Raw genomic sequence first — 19,441 nt, 5'->3', positions numbered from 1 at the left:
AATTGTTTCGATTTTTACGCCTATCGAAGCCAATTCCACCTACAATGTGTATTAAACGAGGAACTCACATCGGTGTCTTTTTCCTGCCTTGTAAAATATTGAACTAGCCTCCTTATTGCGAATCTTAATTTACTTCTTAATTCGCCGTCTTGCCTGTTCGAGCGTAAAATTTACTCGTCCCTCGTTTCGCGTCCCGGCGTGACAAACAATAAAAACCGTCGCGGAAAAAACAGGCGTCCAATTATAAAAATTTGCGCGACGGATGAATCAATTAAGGTTTAATAATTTTACGACTCACTCGCTCACGGTTTGCTTCCAGGCACTGGTACGTTCCATCCAGATGAATGGGCGCATGGAAGGGCTCGATACGAATCTAAAGGTAAGTGCCTGCCAATCGGCATCTTAGCTAATTACTTTTAACATTTTGGCCTCCGCGCGAAACTAACGCTTTCGTTAACCGACAACGCGATTACGATAAAGAATGATTGCCGAGGCAGAGATAATAAGATGACGTCGCTGAGGGCAAGATGACACAATGATTACGGTTGTTTCCGTGAAAGTATTGTGTTACGGGCGGAGGGTCAGTGTCGGTTTACCAATCAATGTTAAGAAACGAATTCCGAATCGCCGGCCAGTTCGGAATTCGAGGATGCAGCCGACATTCTCCTCGGCGGTGTCCGAAGTAAATTGATACTTGATACGCTCGCGAGGAGTGCGAGGACGTGTCCGATCCCAGTTACGTCCTGACGCGTAAATGTTAATAACGTTGTGTCACTCAGGCCCTTCCCCGATTTCCTAATCGTCGCTTGATTAATGGTTGCGAAGCGCATAATAAGACGATTCAGTTACAATAAAGACGTTATTGTAATCATGTTAATTTTATTGGCGAGATACTGAATATGTTTAACGAATAGGTAACGAAGCAATTATGTGTTAACACGCACCGAGATAATTAGAAATTGTAGAATCTCTTTTTCTTTTTTTTTTTTTAAAGTAAAATGCCACGAGGTATTTAATCTTTAATAAATGCAGCTTAAAATTTTACGAACAACGTTGGACAACTGATATGAACGTCGTTTTCAATCGTCGTTTTTCACGGCTTGTCTTCCACCGAGTCCGCGCGGCATGTATTTGAAAACTCGTCAATCCAGGTGAAAGAAGAACGTTGCGTTTTATTCGGAAATTTTGTCAACGGCGACGCGGTTGACGTGTGGCGAGCGTTAACGAAGGTCGAAGATCGTTGCTAAAAACGCGAATAATTGGATAAAACAGAAGGGGGGGGGGAGTGCTATGAAATCACTGTAAATTAATCAACGAGAAGCTAATCCTTGGTCACCGAAAAATCACGCTAATGAGTGGATGGAGGGAGATTTGACTGAGAGAGAGGCAGGGGGTGGATCGGGAGCGAGTTGTGGTCACTTCAAACGTCAATGCCGATCGTAAACCGGACCCATGGCGTATCAGACAAAAGCGTATTGACGATAATAATTAACGGCTCTGTTACAAACGGCTGTACAGCGGCGCGCGGTCAAGGTAGGCTTAGCTCGTGTAATTAGCGCTAATTAATACAATGCAATCGGCTGGGTCACGGGAATCTCGGCGACACGGATTTAAGGGGTGAAAAACGCGATTAAGTGGAACGGACGTCTACCAGCGTGTGCGTGCGTGCGTGCGTATGTTTTTCATCGATCGCCGATCTGATGCCCATGGTCCAGTTGTAAGACGTCACGGCAAATCAATTCATCCTATTTGTTTCGATAATTAATTAATAGTTTTTATTCTAGAAAAATTTTAAGACGAGTATTATAGGCACGATTTTAGACACAACGGGTGAAAGTTATGGTTTATAAGAAATCATTACTTTCACTCCTTTATATTCGTACTTTTTTCAGAATGTAATTATATATATATATATATATTAATTATTAGTTAATTAAATATATAATATTAAAATGTTATCGCCAACTGGTTACGTATACATAAATTAATAAAGTTATATAAGGCATTAGGATGGCATACGTTAATTAAAGTTGGCTTTAAGTGCACATATATCGTTACGTATTATTGGATGAAACGTGTGCGTTAATTAACTCTACGATAGCACAAAGCAAACGACTTATCAGAAAAAAAAGAATTAAACAATGTCTATATTGAAAGGAATATTCGGTCAGCGAGGGAACGCTCAGCAAGGAAATGCATGTTACACCTAAAAATATTTAAAAAATGTGATATATCTGGAGGGCGTATATCTTTAAATTAGACGTGTTGAAAGTCACGTCGCGTAGCGAGGCTGATTGCTACTGTCGTATTCGCGATTTCTCAACGCAGACATGAGCAACAAGAAAATGGCAAGATACAGTTCTTAGTCTTGCGTGTGCAAGTTTACCATGAGCCATTAATGATATATTCCTTCCCCGCGACCGATTATTACCTCTTTATTATTTGATTACTTTAATGAGTTAGTACAGTTTGAATTTTAATAAATTGCGACAATCTAATTACAGTTTTCGTTGATAGGTAATGGTGTATCGTTACACGCGTTTAATAGTTGTTCCTCAGCGAGGCTCGATCGATTTTTGTATTTTTCTTCCCCGACGATTACGTTATTGTGTCGAATTCGAAAATCTTGTTTGCACTTGCTGCGAACAAGCAAACAAACGATATAAATCTTAAGTTCGTTAGCGGTATACGTAGATTTAGAAGTCAGCTTTATTTCGACGAGCTTGCGAGCACTCGGCGAGCATTCGAGAGAAGTCGCGGCCGCAAAGAATTCTCGCGATACATCATCCCCGCTGCAACGTAGGGGTGGTACGGGGTACAGCTTCGTCGTCGCGGGGGCGATTCTCCCTCGGCGCAGGGCGGCTTTAGTCACTCCCACCTGTGTCCGGACCACGTGGTATCCGTTGCGACACCCCGGTGTACCCTACAGCATCGCGGCCGATAACGGGTGCTTCTATCACCGTCACAACCGTCGTCGGCAGAGGTGCCTCTTCCACCACCGCCACCGCCACCACCATCGCTGTCACCGTCATCAACACCCACCCGCGTTCTCAGTGTCAAACAGACGACGCGTCTGTCGACGAGCGCGTTGTCCACCGCGCGAGTTTGAGAGGAAAGATCTCTGATCGCGGTTTCATCACCGATTGACCCTACAAGAAACAGTATCCGTGGCTTCGATGTCGACGAGCGTCGACGAGGGCTAAGTCTGCGGTGCTTTTACTCGTCTTCACCCCTCGTAAATTCACCGTTCGCTTAGCGACACGTGCCGGCTGCTGTTCCGCGAAAACACGCGACTCGTGTAGACGGTGGTGCTCAACGAGCGGCACGACTTCGTCGTCGCAGTCGAGGAGGCCCGACCTTCGAGGTACGAGGGTATCGCCCACCAAGAGGGAAGGCGACAGGCCTTCTGGCCTCTTCTCGAGGATGCCGTCGCCTCCTCGTCGTCGACGACGACGTGGATGTACGCGCTTCTCGGTAAGAAGTTTCTCGCGACTACCCGCGAACGCCCGCGACGTGCGAAGCATCTACGTGATTTTCCTGGTCACGTCGCTGGGAGAAAATCCCTTTTTTTTTTTAAATCTGTGTGCGCTTCAAAATTACGAAACTCTGCTCCGCGATTTTTGCATAAATGTTTTATTCAGTATAGAATAATTTTTTATTAATTAAGTATATCGTTAATATTTTTTTGAGTGGTACATATCGTTTTTTTTTTTTGTGTTCTTAAATTTATGTTTCTCATTGAGAAGCTTGTGTCAGTGATATCTTGTGCTACGTTATTAGGCGCTACACACGTTTTCATCAATGCGTTATTTCAATAATAATTACTGGATTATTTTCCGTCATCTCAGGTACTTTTTTTTTTTTATTATTACGTTGCAACAAATGACTACTAATCTTACCGACAATTTCGTTTTTTGGATCATAAATGGTATCTTTTAAAGCACTGCCTTTTCCGGTTTCTATCGTTATTTTATAATCGCGGCAATAAAGTCGTATTTCCATTTGGATGCTTAAATTCTTCGATGTAATGACATTATTTTATCACGAAATAGTTGTCGCGCTTTTTGGTGTCGTAAATTGTAAGAAATGTCATCATGTTACACTGTCGATGTAACGATGTCAGTGACACCGTGATCGCTATTTTCATTGATAAAATCACTACGAAGTACGGTCGTTATCGAAGGTTGCGCGCACGTGCAGCTTTGTGCAGCTCCTAGGTAATGTCATTGTCACTATTATCTCAATTGTCGCTCTGCTTGCATTCTAAGGAATTTTTTTACGCGTCATCGAACGTGCATTCTTCTCTGAAGAGCACTCGCTGCTTATACAATGATTAAACGTAGATCTTTATCGTAATCTTATGTAACACTAGCATTTAGATTAAATTCCATCAACTACATTCGTATACGCGAATCTCATCTTTATCGCGACAGGATTAAAAACTTTAGCTCGTACCGGCGCTTTCGCAAGACGGGAGAATTATTTTAATTAAAAGATATATACCCGAAGAGTTCACGTACCTGCAAAAATTGACGTTAAATTTTAACGTAATGGAAATCGCGAGAGATGATGCATCGCTCATCCGTCGCGGCTTGATGAAGAAGACACACGCCTGTTTGTTCATAATCGTATTTAAAGTAAATGTGTGCGGTCATTACGATCTTATTACCAAAATTTCGCAAGTTTTTTTTTTGTAAAAACAGTGAGAGAGATAGTCGCGTGAAAGTATGGACGTGTAAAATATTATCCCGTAGGAAAAATAGTTCTTCAATTCACGGCTCGCGTGTTCAACCCCTCGGAACTGGTTTCTAGACTTAAATCGTTCAAGACGAGGTTTCCACTGGGAAACATTCCTCCCGTTTGCAATTGCTGTCGTCGATTGCCTGTATCACGTACGCGCATTAATACTTTCCGAGGCGAAATGTCATAAAAACGCAGAATCGCCTGACAGGCAGCGGCACGAGGTAGCAATTAATGCGCGTCCGAAGGCGGATGGATTCGCCATGGGTTCGCGTTGATTGATTGCCGATTTCGTTCTCGCCGATCTAGAGCCGATCTTGCGCAAACGTGAGTCCTTTGTGAGGCTTCTTCATCTCCCGGATGGACGGCGCACGGACGCGCGAGGTACGCGCGAAATTTTTCAAACGAGGAAAGTATATTAGTGCCGGAGGAGGCATCAACCTTTCGCGTTATTGTTCAGCCACCGCCGGTGTAAATTCACGCTTTTGGCGCCTCCCCGATGAGGGACCTTTGCGACGTCCTGATAACGGGTACATGCCTTCCTCTCTCTTTCTTCCTCGTTATTGCGTCATTAATACTCTACGTGCTGTCGACGGTGATTTGCGCGCATTCCGAAGTCGCGCGACGTCCGGTAATACGTGTATAACCGGCACTCGCAATCGCGTTGTGACATTGGCGTGTTGTCACCCAAGGTTGAAGATTACGTTACATATATGTGACAGTCTTGTCCTGTCCACTTCCTCGATGTGCGATGTTATGCGAGACGGCGCGTGATACTTTGCGGGTACACGGAATTAATTGTAAAATTCGGCCATCGATGCGTGAGAAAAAAAAAAAAAAAACAGCAGGTCGAGAACAGCCTCCGTATTTCGACCGTCGGTTTGCTTCGCGATCGCGACTGCTCTTTACATTACGCAAATAATCATTTACGCGAATGTGCACGCGGACGTTTCGTAATCTTGGAGATTGGGGAGAGCCAAAAGCGGCCAGTAACCAAAATCATGAAATTAAGTTTCATCGCGAGACCCATCTCGGTCGAGGCCTCTTCCGGGATCTCGTCTTATTTTCGCGCGAGAAATAAGAAAAGCCCTTCGTACGCCGCACGCGTTTTCGCTTCCGCGCTTCCAGTCGGGAATCCACCAGTGGCGAATCGTTCTTTCGTTCTCCAGACGAGGGTGGTCTACTGCCGGACACCAACGGAGACGGCGTCGAGAATGATGACGCGGTGATCGCTGCAGACGATGGCGCCTGCGTGAACGATCGCATACTGCATTATCATCAACAGCATCCTCATCAGCAGCAGCAACAGCGTCATCATCATCATCACCATCACCATCACCATCAACAGCAGCAGCACCCGTCGGCGGAGTCGGAGCTGCGCGATCTCTTGCGATTCCGCGATCCCGAGAGCACACCTGGACAAGGAGAAGAGGAGATGGTGGCGCAGGAAATGGCACAGAGCTACGCGCAGCTCCTGCACTCGGCGGTGCCGACCCAGGAGGCGCAGGAATATATTTCCCTGGAGGAGCTGCAGCCGCGCATTCACCATCAGGAGCATCATCGCGCGGTGCATGACACTTGCGCGCAACTGGCCACGTCCGCCTCGCAGCTGTACCTTCAGCATCACCAGCAGCAACGAGGCGACAGCCAGCAGCCGCAGCATCAGCGAGATTACTATGATCTCTCGTCCGTGCAGTAAGTTCAGCCGTATCTCTTGTCACATTCGTCGCGAATGACATGAATGATAATGCGAAGGACAATCATAATTATTGTACACGCGTTGTATGCCGGCGTCGGTATAAGAATATCGCTGCGACGCTAGGTCGGACTCTTAATCTTATGAACAGAACTACGTCATTATGCTATTTTGTGCGATACTACGTTATTTATATCGCATTGTGTGCGGCAGCAGTCGATAAGCCTCTTGACATAATCTGCCGGAATCGGCTTTGGAATTATGATCAGTGCTGTCGACACTGAGTTATCGCGTTGGTAATACCTGAAATCGCTGGGGAATTGATTCGTATACCAAGGTTTTTTTTTCTTTTTTTTTCCTTTTTTTCTTTTTTTTTTTTTTCCTTTTTTTTTTAGCGGCAACCGAATCTGTCGTACTCAACAGAAATTAGCGAAAAGAATAGAACGCGACTTAAATTCACGTGACTATCAGATAGTGGCGTTACGTGGTAAAATTGATAAAATTTACTTACTTTTACGTCAATCTGCAGTGCACGTGCAAGACAAAAGACGACGCGAAGGACTCTGTCAGTCATCGCCGGTTGAGCATTTACGCTCTAACGGATTTAAATAGCGTATGTACATTCATAATAACGCATTAACGGCAATGCGAATAAAACGTGCCGATGTCGTTCACGCGAGATAATGAGCGTTCGGTTGATAGTTTCTTTTCTTTCTTTTAATTTCGATGTGTCGATCGTTGCAATATCGCGAGCAACGAGAACCGATAGAGAGGTCTATGCGCTTTCTATTCTATCTCCGGTACTTTTTTTTTTCGCCCTGCATCCCGACCCTCGATATTTTATACGAGTCTCGATCTATTGCGTAATTCATCTCTTTATCATTGTCTTGTACCGCAACGAATGCAATTTTCATGCACCACGCTGGCTACTCGATCAGACGCCGCACTCTCTCACTTTCGCGTCCACGCCTTCGAAATTGTTTAAAACTTTTTTTTTTTTTAAAGCAAGTACCGTGCAACTCGTGATCTATCTCGATAAACCTTAGCCAATGTAATTACACCGGCTAGACTGATTAGGTTTTGCCTCAAAAATTCTTCCGGTGAAAATTAAATCGGGACGAGAGGTAGGAGAGCCATCGTCTAGATAAGCTCGGCTATACTTTACGTTTTAGAAATTGAATCAAAACACGCCCGAGAGATTAATTCGGATTGCAAATACATGAGCATCGGGTTCGTCAAGCTACACGTGAGTTTCCACCTGTCGTGTCGCGTACAATATGACATCGCCGTCAGCGTCATTACATATCTATGAATAAATAGAATTACGCTAATCGCCGGCATTACATCATAATATACAAAACTATCTGCCGTTGACGAGATTGCAGGAAGGCCTTAGTCCTACGTTCTTCAAACCAGAAAACAAATACGTGCGTCTGGAAATGACCTATTAATTCAATATCAATTTTTTAATTTTTTTTAATATTTATTAATTACATTTGTAGAAAGATTTTTGAAAGAAAATTTTAGAAATAAGATGTTACGATAATTCTTTACGGTTTTAGTATTATAAAAATTGAGAGTGATTTTTAATATAATTAAAATAATTAGAATAGGTGTTTAAATTGCTAGGCGATTAACTGGCGATTACACACTTGCCGTATCCTTATATGCGTAAATGCGATTGACAACGTGATAACAGGATCAAGATTTAATCGATCAGTGAAATGTTCTATATACGTTTGAACAGGTAAGGTAAATCGAGTGATTGGATCGGTATCGCTCGTAGGAGCTTATAGATCGTAAGGTCGATGACGATAGTTCAATACTCCCGGATGTGACGAGAGTGTAACTACATATTACACGCCCCGCATATGATTAGCGTACCTACAAACAAAAAATGCCGTGCACTCCCATGCGACTGCAACTTTCCCTGTTCCCTCGGGTCTTTAAAATACTTGTAAATCTTGATAACTAAGTAGCTCGTTACTCAAAAGATAACGATTTGAAACTTTTATTAATAATACAGGGGAATTAAGTTTCTCTTTCAGTAATTCCTTTTGCACTAACCTGGCCATATTTTGCACAGCTTTTATGTACGTGCTTATGGAAATTTCTTTCATCCGTACGATACCCTCGGGACCCTGGAGATACTTATACCGCGTGTCTCGTACGATCTTACGTGCTATATTTTATAGCAGCGACTTCATCGGCTTGTCGGCAGTCATTCTACGCCTACGGCAATGCGCTTTCAAGTTTACGATCGCGGCTAAAATGCCGTTTTACCTAGCTGTGTAAAATTTGCTTGCAGAAATTTGTGCTCCACGGTCTATTTCGGCGAGATAGGCACGGGTTCTGGGGTGGGAGAGCTAACCACCGCCTCGGCGGGGGGTGGTGGCGAAGGTCTCGCCCCGACTCCAACCCCCGCCAGCAGCAGCAGCGGGAGCACCGCCAGTACCACCACCACCCCCAGCAGCCCAAGCACGACTACTACAACCACCACCACCTCCACCAGCAGCACCGCCACCATCCCGCAGATTGCAACGGGGGCTGAACCGCCCCAGCACATGGAGACACCCCCGACGATGGTCCCCGACCAGCAGGCACCCGCCTCCGGCCATCACTATCACCACCATCATCATCATCATCATCATCGGCATCATCATCGTAGTACGTCCACCACGCCTAGCCATGGACCGGCTACCGACACCTCAGACGAGTTTGCGCCGGTTCCCAGGAAGCGAAAGCTTTCTTGTCAGTAAGTCCGATCGTAATTTATCTGAGAACCTTGAGGGGTTCGTGTCTCCACGGGATTAACGGTTGATTTCACCTGTTCCTCTTAGACCAGACGGTACTGGCCAAACTTGTAACAGATCGTTATATGCCAGAAATTATCATTGACGTGGTACATTATTAATGGTACATTATTAATAAATCGACGACAAATTTAAGACATTCAAGTTAGAAAAATGTATCGCGTATAAATAGCGTTTAAAATTATTATAAGACGAAAAGTTAATTGCAACAAACTTGTATTTATATCGATTAATTTGAGGAAAGGGCGATTTAAACGTTTACAAGAACAAAAACGGACGGAATCGACTATCAACGCGTCGTCATAAATACTATCTTAAATGAACGAGCGGGGAGAAGCACTTGAAATACGGGGCTCTCATCGAAAATTCTTACGCGGAATCTCGCGACACGTGGAACAACGTTCTTTTGTCCGCGGCACTCGAACATACCTAAGAGAGCCGTGGCAACAACCGCGCCGTTTACCGGAGCACAAAGCGTACGGCTCGCGACTCCGTGGCACGTAGGTGGAAGTCGTATCGCGGAATATTACACATTAGCATGAAGCGCGAAACGAAGCCCACCAAATGTGCCTCCGCCAAGAAGTCTGGAGCCTCGCGAGCTGCGACAAACAACCCGCGACTTACCTTCTTGGGTTCCTCCCTACCCTCTCCGTTCTCCACGCTCTCAATACTCATCGATGCCGATGTTTCGAGATATTTCGCCCGGTAGTTCCAAGTAATTACCCAATCAAGGTGTCGGATACGCGGTCAAAGGGTGAACTTAATCGTTGCGATGGAACGGAAGATTTGCCTCTCTCTCTCCCGAGATCCCCGACCCGTCGAAATTGCCTTCGGCAATTACCTTCATTGCCTGCTCGCGGCTGCTACGTGGCCGGGACATGCCCGTCGAACAGCGTCAAAGTTACGATCTCTTTTCGAGCATCGCGATCACGAACGATGTCTCTTTTCGCGCAACCGCTCGCGTCATCCACGTGTTCGAGTCTGCGAAATCTTTTTGCCTCGTCTAGAATTGATCTGGACGTAACGCGCCCGCAATTCGTAGTGTCAACGTTTTTTTTTTTTTTTTTTGCAACGCAGATCTATAAACATGCATGGATTATTATGTAAAGATATCACGTGCGTATACGAGAACCTGATCTTGCCGTTGATGATGTTAAGCAAAATTGAAATGCATGCGCGCATTTTTATTGCTGTAAATATTTGCGTGTGTCTCCCGTTTCTGAGTCACGACGAAGAAATCGCGTTGACGAATATTTTCTCGCGAGAACGGGAAACCCACGTGTGACTTTTCGAACTCGAGACATAAAAGACAGGGGTGGAAGGGTGAAGGAAGCTTTACACGGCCGAAACTTCGTGAAATTTCCCGTCAAAGGGGTAACGCCGTCTGCTAGGGTATCGTAATATGCCGAAGAAATTGTTTTCCTGTGATGTTTCGACCGAATTTAGTCACCACGAAGGGATCTCGTCAATTACATGCCTAGATTGCTGGTCGCGTTTAATCGGCAAAATTATATCTTACAAAAGAGAATGACGGTAAAATAATTTTCTGTCGTCAAAATAAAAATTTCTTGATTAATGTAAAAGTAATAAGCAATAGTGATAATTTAATTACAATTAGAAAATAATTTTTTAACCGATTCATTACTGTCTGTTTCAGCGCTGGAAGCGATCTCTTGGACGACTTGGGAGATGATGCCAAGTCAGTTCGCACAAACGACGACAGTAAAAAGTGAGTAATCCGTCGTAAAGTATAAATTGTAAAAACAAATGTCTATTGTTCCCGGAAAGAACGGGATTTTCGCAATCAGTCCAAGCTTTTAGCGCAATCGTCGATCGGCGATTACGTAGTATTATGTCGAATACTATCAAGGTGAGTGCCACCTTGACCTACCTCAGATACTTTGCTCCGGCTTCATCAGCGACGTCACCAAATCCGACGTATTACCACTTTGCGTTGTGAACCGCTTCGCGAAAATAGTCATTCAGTCGCAGAGCTTTCTCGTTTTTCGGATTTCAGTATTTTATGATAAAAAAATTTTTGGGAAATTTTTATATATTTTATAACTTATTTTTATATAATATATTTTTATTTTTGACAATTTTATATACGTGTTTAATATGTACGTACATTCACGAATCGGTGAAAAGTCTCGGGTGCCCGTTTAACGCTCGTATAGATGTAAAGGTCCAACGGATATTACGATAACTATTACGATATGTCCACTTGAATCAAGACATAATTACGCGATGTAATAATCTAGCGTGGAGTCGAACGGGACCAGTTTTTTCCGCGATTTCCGCCGTGCAATGTTTCTCCCTCCGAGTACGATGTGAACGAATTCTTGAGAGACAAATCTGCGTGCGCTCAAAAATTCGTTTTACGAATCGCTTTTTTCCTCTTCACGTGCAAACGATGTGACATCATCGGTTGCCGACCTCGTCATACCACACGCGATTGCTGAGCTTCTTAAAACAATCTACAGGGGAGAGACGCGGTTTTAAGGGTGCGCGTGATTTCGATCCACGTGAATGAAATCTTTGCAGAAATTTTGCTCGTATCAGCGAATTAACTATTGCTACATTACATCATTTGATACCTCCGTACACTCCAATTATTTGTTTTTGTTTTCTTGTTATTTATATGAAACGGAGAATGGTAATAAGACTCCGCGCGATTAACGAGCATTCACATAAAATATTAATATAATCTTATTAAAAATATACGAAATATAAAAAAGAAAATTAACTCGAGATATTCGGATATGTACATATATCGTTAAAACTGGCTGTCTAAAAAAATTGCCGCGTCGGGCGATAATTAAGCGATTATTAAAAAATTACTTTTAATTTTTTCTGCCAATGAAATTAATAAATAATGCCGCTTACAGCATGCTGAAGAAATGTATTTGTGCTTTCAGACAGAATCATAGCGAAATTGAGAAACGCAGAAGAGACAAGATGAACACGTACATCACCGAGCTTTCGGCAATGGTACCGATGTGCCACGCGATGTCGCGAAAGCTGGACAAGCTAACCGTGTTGCGAATGGCGGTCCAGCATCTCAAGACTATCCTCGGCGCAGTTACCTCATACACGGAAGGTCACTACAAGCCCGCGTTTCTCAGCGATCAGGAACTCAAGACGCTTATACTTCAAGTAAGTCCAGCTTGAACGGCACACTTGCGTAACACCTACAAAACAATTGCTAGAGACCAGAGATATATTAAATTAAATTTCACAACTGGCGATTAAAATTATCAAGAGAATCCTTTCGCTCTTCGCAATACGTGACTGCGATAGATCGACAAAAATACCTTTAATCCTTTTTACTATTCCATAAAAATAACTTAAATTTTTTTTTTTTAATTTCCTTTCACAACAAATCGATAGACAATTTCCTCGCCACCGTTGCGTCATCGTTCGCGTTTCGCTCAGTTTGAACGGCGACATTTCTGAATAAAGCAGGACGATTACGCGCGAAGCGTGCTAAAATCAAACGCGATCGTGAGATCGGGTAACGCACCCGAACCTGCCTGGTCCCGGTGTCGTTAGCACGAAATTCATTAAGACGCGTATTTTTGCCGCGGTCTCATGAGAAGCCGGCCCGGCGTCTTTTGTAATCCTTTTGCACGAGATCGAGCGGAGCGAAACCGGCGGGTAACTCCCTTTCTCCGGCGTGCTACAGATTTTTATTCGGCTTGGTCTCGTGCCGCGGCATGGCGAAAGGAAAGGTCCGAGGCATGTAGATTTATAATACCGCGCTTAATAGTACCTTAGGCGCTCTCGAATCACCTACGCCTTTAATTCCGAGCCGATTAACGCGAAAGAGGTCCCAGGTAGAGAACGTGCGTCAACAGAAGACTTTCTTCCACCGCGAACGAGCCTGCATACGTTTACGCGCTTCGAGCCTTTAGCTTCTTGACCAATGAATTACTATCTGCTCGAATCTTCCTTCGAAACGAATCTTCCGTGATAGCAATGCGCATCTATGTTACCCGCTATAATTATCTCGCTATTATAACAAACGTACAAGATAAGAAGATAGGTTTTGCTGTAACGGCAATACTCCGTGATTAAAATTTACTTCTCGCCGATGTGGTCTCGGGGGTCTTTGCTGGAAAAACCGTCGCATAATTATTTATTACGACGATAAAATCGTATCGTATTGTAAAGCTCGCTTCGCGTAGAAAAACGAGAAAAAGGAGTAACTTGAGCGGCCGATAACTCCTATCCACCCTAGATTCCGCTCAAACGGCTCCGGGACCCGATGCCGGATCCAGGCATTTCTCATTGTCGTGTGTACGCGTTACTCGCGTTTATCTTTTATCAGGGGAAGGGGAGGGGGGTCTCTCTTTTTTTCCTCCTCGCTCGTTCTCGCGCGGTTGCCGCAGGGAAATGTCCGCGAGTGAATGACCACACCCGGCATACCAAGTCAGATCGGCTCTAAACGCGCATAATCGGCGACGTAAAGAGCTCTCCTGTTGCGTATCGGTGTGTTTGTTACTATTATCGAGAAGCGCGTTACGGCTGGGAATAATGTTGAAGTCTCCTCGCCGATTATGCGGGGTAAAAATCAACGCGAACGTCACGGCGCGCGCTTATTCCGCGCGAAACTCGCCGTATATGGCAATAAACGTGTACATTTATCGCGCTCGGTTCGACATTAGAGATATATCCGCGACGCGGAGAGAGTTTCACTCGTGGTTTCAGTATTTCCCGATCGTATCCGAGCCTCCATCGACTCACGGAAACGTAAACGCGAGCGGCGCGGCACGAGGAACTATGGCACGTCGCTGAATCGCGCCTACATGATTAATTAATGAACGTTACACGCGATCGGCGATACGTCAAACCTCGCCGACGATTATGTAACACGGACGTTTAGCATCTAGCTGTTGCGGACGATAAACGATACACTGATATCGAGAGAATTGCTCCGGCTATCCGACGAAATTGCGAGCGATACGAATCGTAGGCGAGACGAAATGGACGTTTCTTCGACCGGGAGTTCGCGCGAGAAGAAACTAAAGCGCTTTCGACTCGTCTTGCTTCATCGAAATCTCTCGTTCGACACGCGACATTAATTCAAGTGTTTTACTCGTTGCTACAATTAATCTATCAACGAGTTTTCTTGCGTACTATTTAATTGGATGTATTTCTTATCTCCCGCTTTAACAATCAACGAACTAATACTCGTATACAGATGATTAATAGATTACCGTAAATTTAGAAGCCAGTTTTATTAAGCGCAAAATATGAATAATGTAATTTTTAATTTGCGATGCGAAATGTTACGTATTTGCGTTCGAGTTGACGTCGCTCGTTTGCTCATTAGCGTCAATGAGCGAGACCGTCGCGCGTCTTAATCAGATCGCCTTAAATTCTTATTCCTGACAATGATAACGGCGCGGCTGCTGAAGTTGCGGAAAACCGCGCGATAGAAGCCTCGCTCGTTGAAAGTCGCGCGATTCGAGGTGGTGCAACAATCCCCTCGATTGCGATTGACGGTTTGTTCTCCACAGCGTAATGGAAAGCAGCTTGTCCTGTTCCAGGCCGCGGAAGGCTTCGTCTTCGTCGTGGGCTGCGACCGCGGAAGAATCCTCTACGTGTCCGAGTCTGTCACGCAGACCCTCAATTATTCCCAGGTACCGAGGTCACATTTGGGGTCTTTCAAGTTTTCATTGCGTTTCGAAACCCACCGGCGGCTTATAGAATCATCGCGTGAAAGCGCGAATTATTTATCCCGCGCGCAGAAGAATTTCCCTTCAATGGCTAATTAATCGTAACGTCCGCGCCACCATTAGCCTCTGTCTGAGTAATGCCTGCCGCGCATTCATCTCATTGATTATAAATTATGTTTTGAAACGGGTACTCCGTACACGTTTGACTGACAGTGATCGCTATTGCCACCGTGTCGTAACGTAATTTACGAACATATAATTTACAAACTTATCAGTCGTTCCGCCGCCTTCGGTTCTCTTCGCCGCGATTTCATTAGATTTCTAAAGTTTTAAAATAAAGGAACGAGAATTTTTTCTTTTTCTCTGCACAGGGTGACTTGTTGGGTCAAAGCTGGTTCGACATCCTCCACCCCAAGGATGTTGCGAAGGTAAAGGAGCAGCTCTCGTCTTCCGATCTCAGTCCGAGGGAGCGACTGATCGATGCGAAAAGTGAGTAGCCAGCTGATCCGTCGTTGTTCCGAATTTGTTTCCCGCAGAATTTTCGGACGATTGCGAGCTGACCGGCTTCGCGCGGGCATTAATTTCTCCGACGCGAAGACTTTCCGCCTTCAAAGCCATTAATTATAGCGTCCTCTCGACGTTGCCTCACGCTCGACGCGTCGATCATCGCGAACGCGAATTAGTTGCCGCTCATCTTTTCCACCACCTTCACCTGATAAATGTCAGTCGTTCAGCAGCATTTTGCTCGCTTAAGCTTTGTCGATAAACATCTTTGAATTAGCGTATCCACCAGATAAGAGCGTTGCGAAAGCTTCACGCCGAATGAGGAAAGAAGACGGACGAGTTGCCGAACGGGTCTAATACCAGGATTCCTTGGATGTTGCATCGCGATCTCTACATGCGAAGCGCTTCGATCGTCAAAGTATTTAAGACATTAATTTATTGCACGGTATTAGCCGTAACACTAATACCGTGTAATAAATGTTTATTATAGACATGCGAGAGATACGGTGGATAAAATGTATGGAAGAAATATCAGATGCGATAGACATAGTAATAAGATTAAAAGCGAAAATTAAAGGAAAAAAAAACGCGGGATTGAAGGTGATGATTGAAACTATTGATCGACAGATGGATCGTTGCTTATAATTGTGATTGTTTCTAGCTATGTTACCGGTGAAAACCGACGTGCCTCAGGGTGTATCGCGACTTTGCCCGGGTGCGCGGAGGTCCTTTTTCTGTCGGATGAAGCGTAAAGTCGACGGGATCCGTTGCAGCGAGATGCAGGTGAAAGAGGAGACCGACACTGCCGTTGGCTGCCACAGGCGAAAGAAGCAACAAAACGTAGGTGAGTGCCCTTAATTACCCGAAGCTCACGAATTACTCGACAATCGCGGAAAAGCTTGGAATTTAAATCCGCCATCGTGAGTAGGATATGCGTAAAGGAGTTTAGATTTTATCGGCAAAATAATTTTTTCATTTTTCTTTTCTTTTTTTTTTTTTTTTATCGATCAAAAAGTATTTCACTTTTTATAAAAATATGTTGTGCTACACGCGCCAATATTTTTGCCGTATTTTTTCGAATAAACTCTTTGAAAAAGAAAATAATTCCGGGTCGCGTCTCTCTTTCAACAGCGGATTCAATTTTCTTTTAAGAAGCAAAGCACTCACAATGCGAAAAAAATATGACGATTTAAGGTGTTTGAACCGGGGTTGCAAACGCGTCTTTTAGATAGCCGCACGCACGATCGGAGATACAGCGCGTAAATTTGTCGCATGGCTCGTCAAAGGTGAAAAGTGGAAACCGTGTATCGCAGCGAAACGCCGGTGAAAGGCTGATATATCCTCATCAAATATTTTACCGGCAATCGTGAAGTCTCGTACTTTTCCTTTACTTGTTTTCCGTAATTTTGTCCCTTCTACAAATATAAATTGCAACAGTGAAATAAAAAAATTAATTTTATAATTAATGTTAATTTGTAAAAGCTTCGAACTTGTTTAAAATCGGCGCATCTGCACATCTGCACAGAGACTCTTCTTTTTTTTCAGATTGGAAATATTGCGTGATTCAATGCACGGGTTATCTGAAGTCCTGGGCGCCCGCAAAGATTGGCGTGGAGGAACAAGAAGGCGAAGCCGATGGCGAAGCTTGCAATTTATCTTGCCTGGTAGCGGTAGGCCGAATTCAAACGGCTATATCAACAGTCACGTTATCGTCGAGGAAGCCCCATTCTAGACCCATACAATTTGTCTCGCGGCACGCAATGGATGGCAAATTTCTGTTCGTGGACCAAAGGTCGGTATAATAAAGTTGGTTATTTATTTCAATTAAATTAATTTTTATTTCAAGTGTTAATTACAGGATCAAAAAAATATTGTCGAAATATTCAAACATCTTATATACAGAATTACCTTTTTTTATTTTAGAGCTACTCCAGTATTGGGTTTTCTACCTCAAGAATTGCTGGGTACCAGTATGTACGAATATTATCACCACGATGATATTCCTCATCTGGCAGAATCTCACAAAGCTGCGTTGCAAACTTCGGAATGCGTTACCACTCAGGTGATTACTATTGTTACTTTGCAATTATAATAAAATTAAAATGTTTAATACTCTCGCGATATCGTTATCGAAAACACAAAAATTCTATGTTTGCAATAATGATTTCCGCGTTTTAATCTCGTGCATTATCGCTTTTGTAGATCTATAGGTTCAGGAGTAAAGATGGGAATTTTGTGCGGCTGCAGTCCGAATGGAAGTCTTTTAGAAATCCATGGACCAAAGATATCGAGTATCTAATCGCTAAGAATTCCGCTATTTTGTAAGTAATAATTGATTACCTTTATGTTACGTGTTGCGCGATATTATCGTATAAAGAGCTCTGCCTTTTTCAGCTGTGATGCGCGATCAGGTGGAAATAACAGATCTGAAGACTCGAGCGTGCAGGGCAATTATGATTATTTTACGCAGAGTAAGTGCGATTTGTGATATGCGCTTATGTAACAAACGTGATTTTTCGTAACGATTGATTGAGAGATCGTGTTTTATTTCTCATGAACAGGTAACGGTGGATTAGAAAGACTGATCTCGAGTCATGTGGAGGTAAGTAAAATCGGTCGGCAAATAGCGGAAGAGGTATTGGACTTACAGAGACGCGGTGAAGATTCTTCTTCGGGTAGTAGTCCTAGGCCGACAACAGAAACCGGTTTATTGAATACTGAGGTAAATATGAATTTAGCTGAGATTAACTGATGTTTCTAATTATTTATCAATCTTTCTAGTCGCAAGTTACAACGACAGCGTCGCCAGAGAGGATACCTGACGTTTCTCAACCGGGTGGCATCAGCAATGATACCAGCAGTAACAACCCCACGTCGACGTTCAACCACATATCAAACAACGTGCAGCTCAACAGCATCGCGAACGACCAAGGTCATAGCTATTACTGTCTCTAAGGAGTCGTTTCTCTTGGTGTGTAATGCGCTCGCCAAAGTTTCTTAAACAAGAAAGGAAGTACAGAGTGAAGTTCTCAAGCGAGAAAACGTTTTTGACAACGTGCATTTGTGAGAACAGTTTTACTGATTTAATAAAATTTCTTTTCGAGAGAAATTACGAGAGGCGAATTGATATACCACACGGAACGTAGCGTTGATTATGTTTAACAATATAGTCCAATCGCACGTACGATATTAACGATATCACGCACAACGTAACGTCCACCTCCTTTCAGGAGCGTCACCAGACGACGACATGATGGACATGATTGGCGGCACTGCGATTAACGAATCGCCAAATCCGATCCCGTCCGACGGCAACGACGAGGCAGCGATGGCTGTTATCATGAGTCTGCTAGAGGCGGATGCGGGTCTAGGTGGTCCCGTGGACTTTTCCGGATTGCCGTGGCCATTGCCATAATGCATACGCACTTTAGTCTGCGGTTTTAGAGTACAGAGTTATCTGGTCAAACGAAACACGTAGAACGATCGAACGAGATCTGGTGCTGAAATGGTGCTTTTAAGGTATAGAACTCTGTTAAATTTAACAAACCGTAACTTTTAAATGGAACTTTCAAATCACAATTAATTAACTGTTCTTTAAGATCGATATCCGTGAATTTGAATAATATATTTCTTCCTTTGTCTCTTATTGTTCATTTCACAAAAAAGAAAAAAAAATGCTGCTCTTAGCTGCAAATATGAGTGAACGTTAATGAACGCTCTTAAAGATTACGGTGGTGTGACAATAGTGCGTACAATAATGTGTGAATAACTATGTGACAAATTGACGTTAATGTAAATACATAGGCGCGCGTGAATGCACGCGCGATCTGCCGTTTAAATGTACCTAATTTAATCGTAGGAATATCTGTGAGGACTTTCAGAAAATAAATCTTTTAACTCGACACACATATGGGATGAACGAAGCTTAATCGTTACATGTGCAAATATGGATTCCCGAACACATTATATAGAAATGTTATGCCGATAATTGAATTGCATGATTTACC

The 19,441-nt window shown here is 43.7% G+C and overlaps 1 protein-coding gene across 3 annotated transcripts; it reads left to right on the top strand.

Annotated features, from left to right (window-relative positions):
- The first annotated feature begins 6,073 nt into the window (after positions 1 to 6,073).
- Cyc (basic helix-loop-helix ARNT-like protein cyc) lies at positions 6,074 to 19,342 on the top strand. Of its 3 annotated transcripts, none has more exons than XM_070654655.1 (14): positions 6,098 to 6,435; positions 8,745 to 9,191; positions 10,907 to 10,978; positions 12,168 to 12,405; positions 14,802 to 14,894; positions 15,302 to 15,419; positions 16,096 to 16,278; positions 16,980 to 17,226; positions 17,358 to 17,496; positions 17,637 to 17,755; positions 17,829 to 17,905; positions 17,996 to 18,156; positions 18,216 to 18,366; positions 18,665 to 19,342. In XM_070654655.1, exons 1-14 carry the CDS (start codon positions 6,176 to 6,178, stop codon positions 18,847 to 18,849), a joined length of 2,490 nt encoding a protein of 829 aa, XP_070510756.1. In that variant the 5' UTR covers positions 6,098 to 6,175; the 3' UTR covers positions 18,850 to 19,342. The 3 variants fall into 3 exon arrangements, with proteins under 3 accessions (XP_070510757.1, XP_070510756.1, XP_070510753.1); XM_070654652.1 differs by having other exon boundaries at positions 14,772 to 14,894; XM_070654656.1 differs by lacking the exons at positions 17,829 to 17,905; positions 17,996 to 18,156; positions 18,216 to 18,366; positions 18,665 to 19,342 and having other exon boundaries at positions 6,074 to 6,435; positions 17,637 to 17,759.
- The last annotated feature ends 99 nt before the right edge of the window (positions 19,343 to 19,441 follow it).

Source organism: Cardiocondyla obscurior, linkage group LG04 (assembly GCF_019399895.1).
Source record: "Cardiocondyla obscurior isolate alpha-2009 linkage group LG04, Cobs3.1, whole genome shotgun sequence".
NCBI lineage: Eukaryota > Metazoa > Arthropoda > Insecta > Hymenoptera > Formicidae > Cardiocondyla > Cardiocondyla obscurior.
The sequence above is the reverse complement of the archived record's forward strand: the minus strand, read 5'-3'. Positions and strand labels throughout refer to the sequence as shown.

What these genes read in the sequence shown, in the direction of transcription:
- Cyc (XM_070654652.1), top strand. Translation starts at nt 6,176, where the DNA reads ATGGTGGCGCAGGAAATGGCACAGAGCTACGCGCAGCTCCTGCACTCG. An exon ending in TATGATCTCTCGTCCGTGCA is followed by an intron (nt 6,436 to 8,744) that starts GTAAGTTCAGCC and finishes ATTTGCTTGCAG; the next exon opens with AAATTTGTGCTCCACGGTCT. An exon ending in TTTCTGTTCGTGGACCAAAG is followed by an intron (nt 17,227 to 17,357) that starts GTCGGTATAATA and finishes TTTTTATTTTAG; the next exon opens with AGCTACTCCAGTATTGGGTT.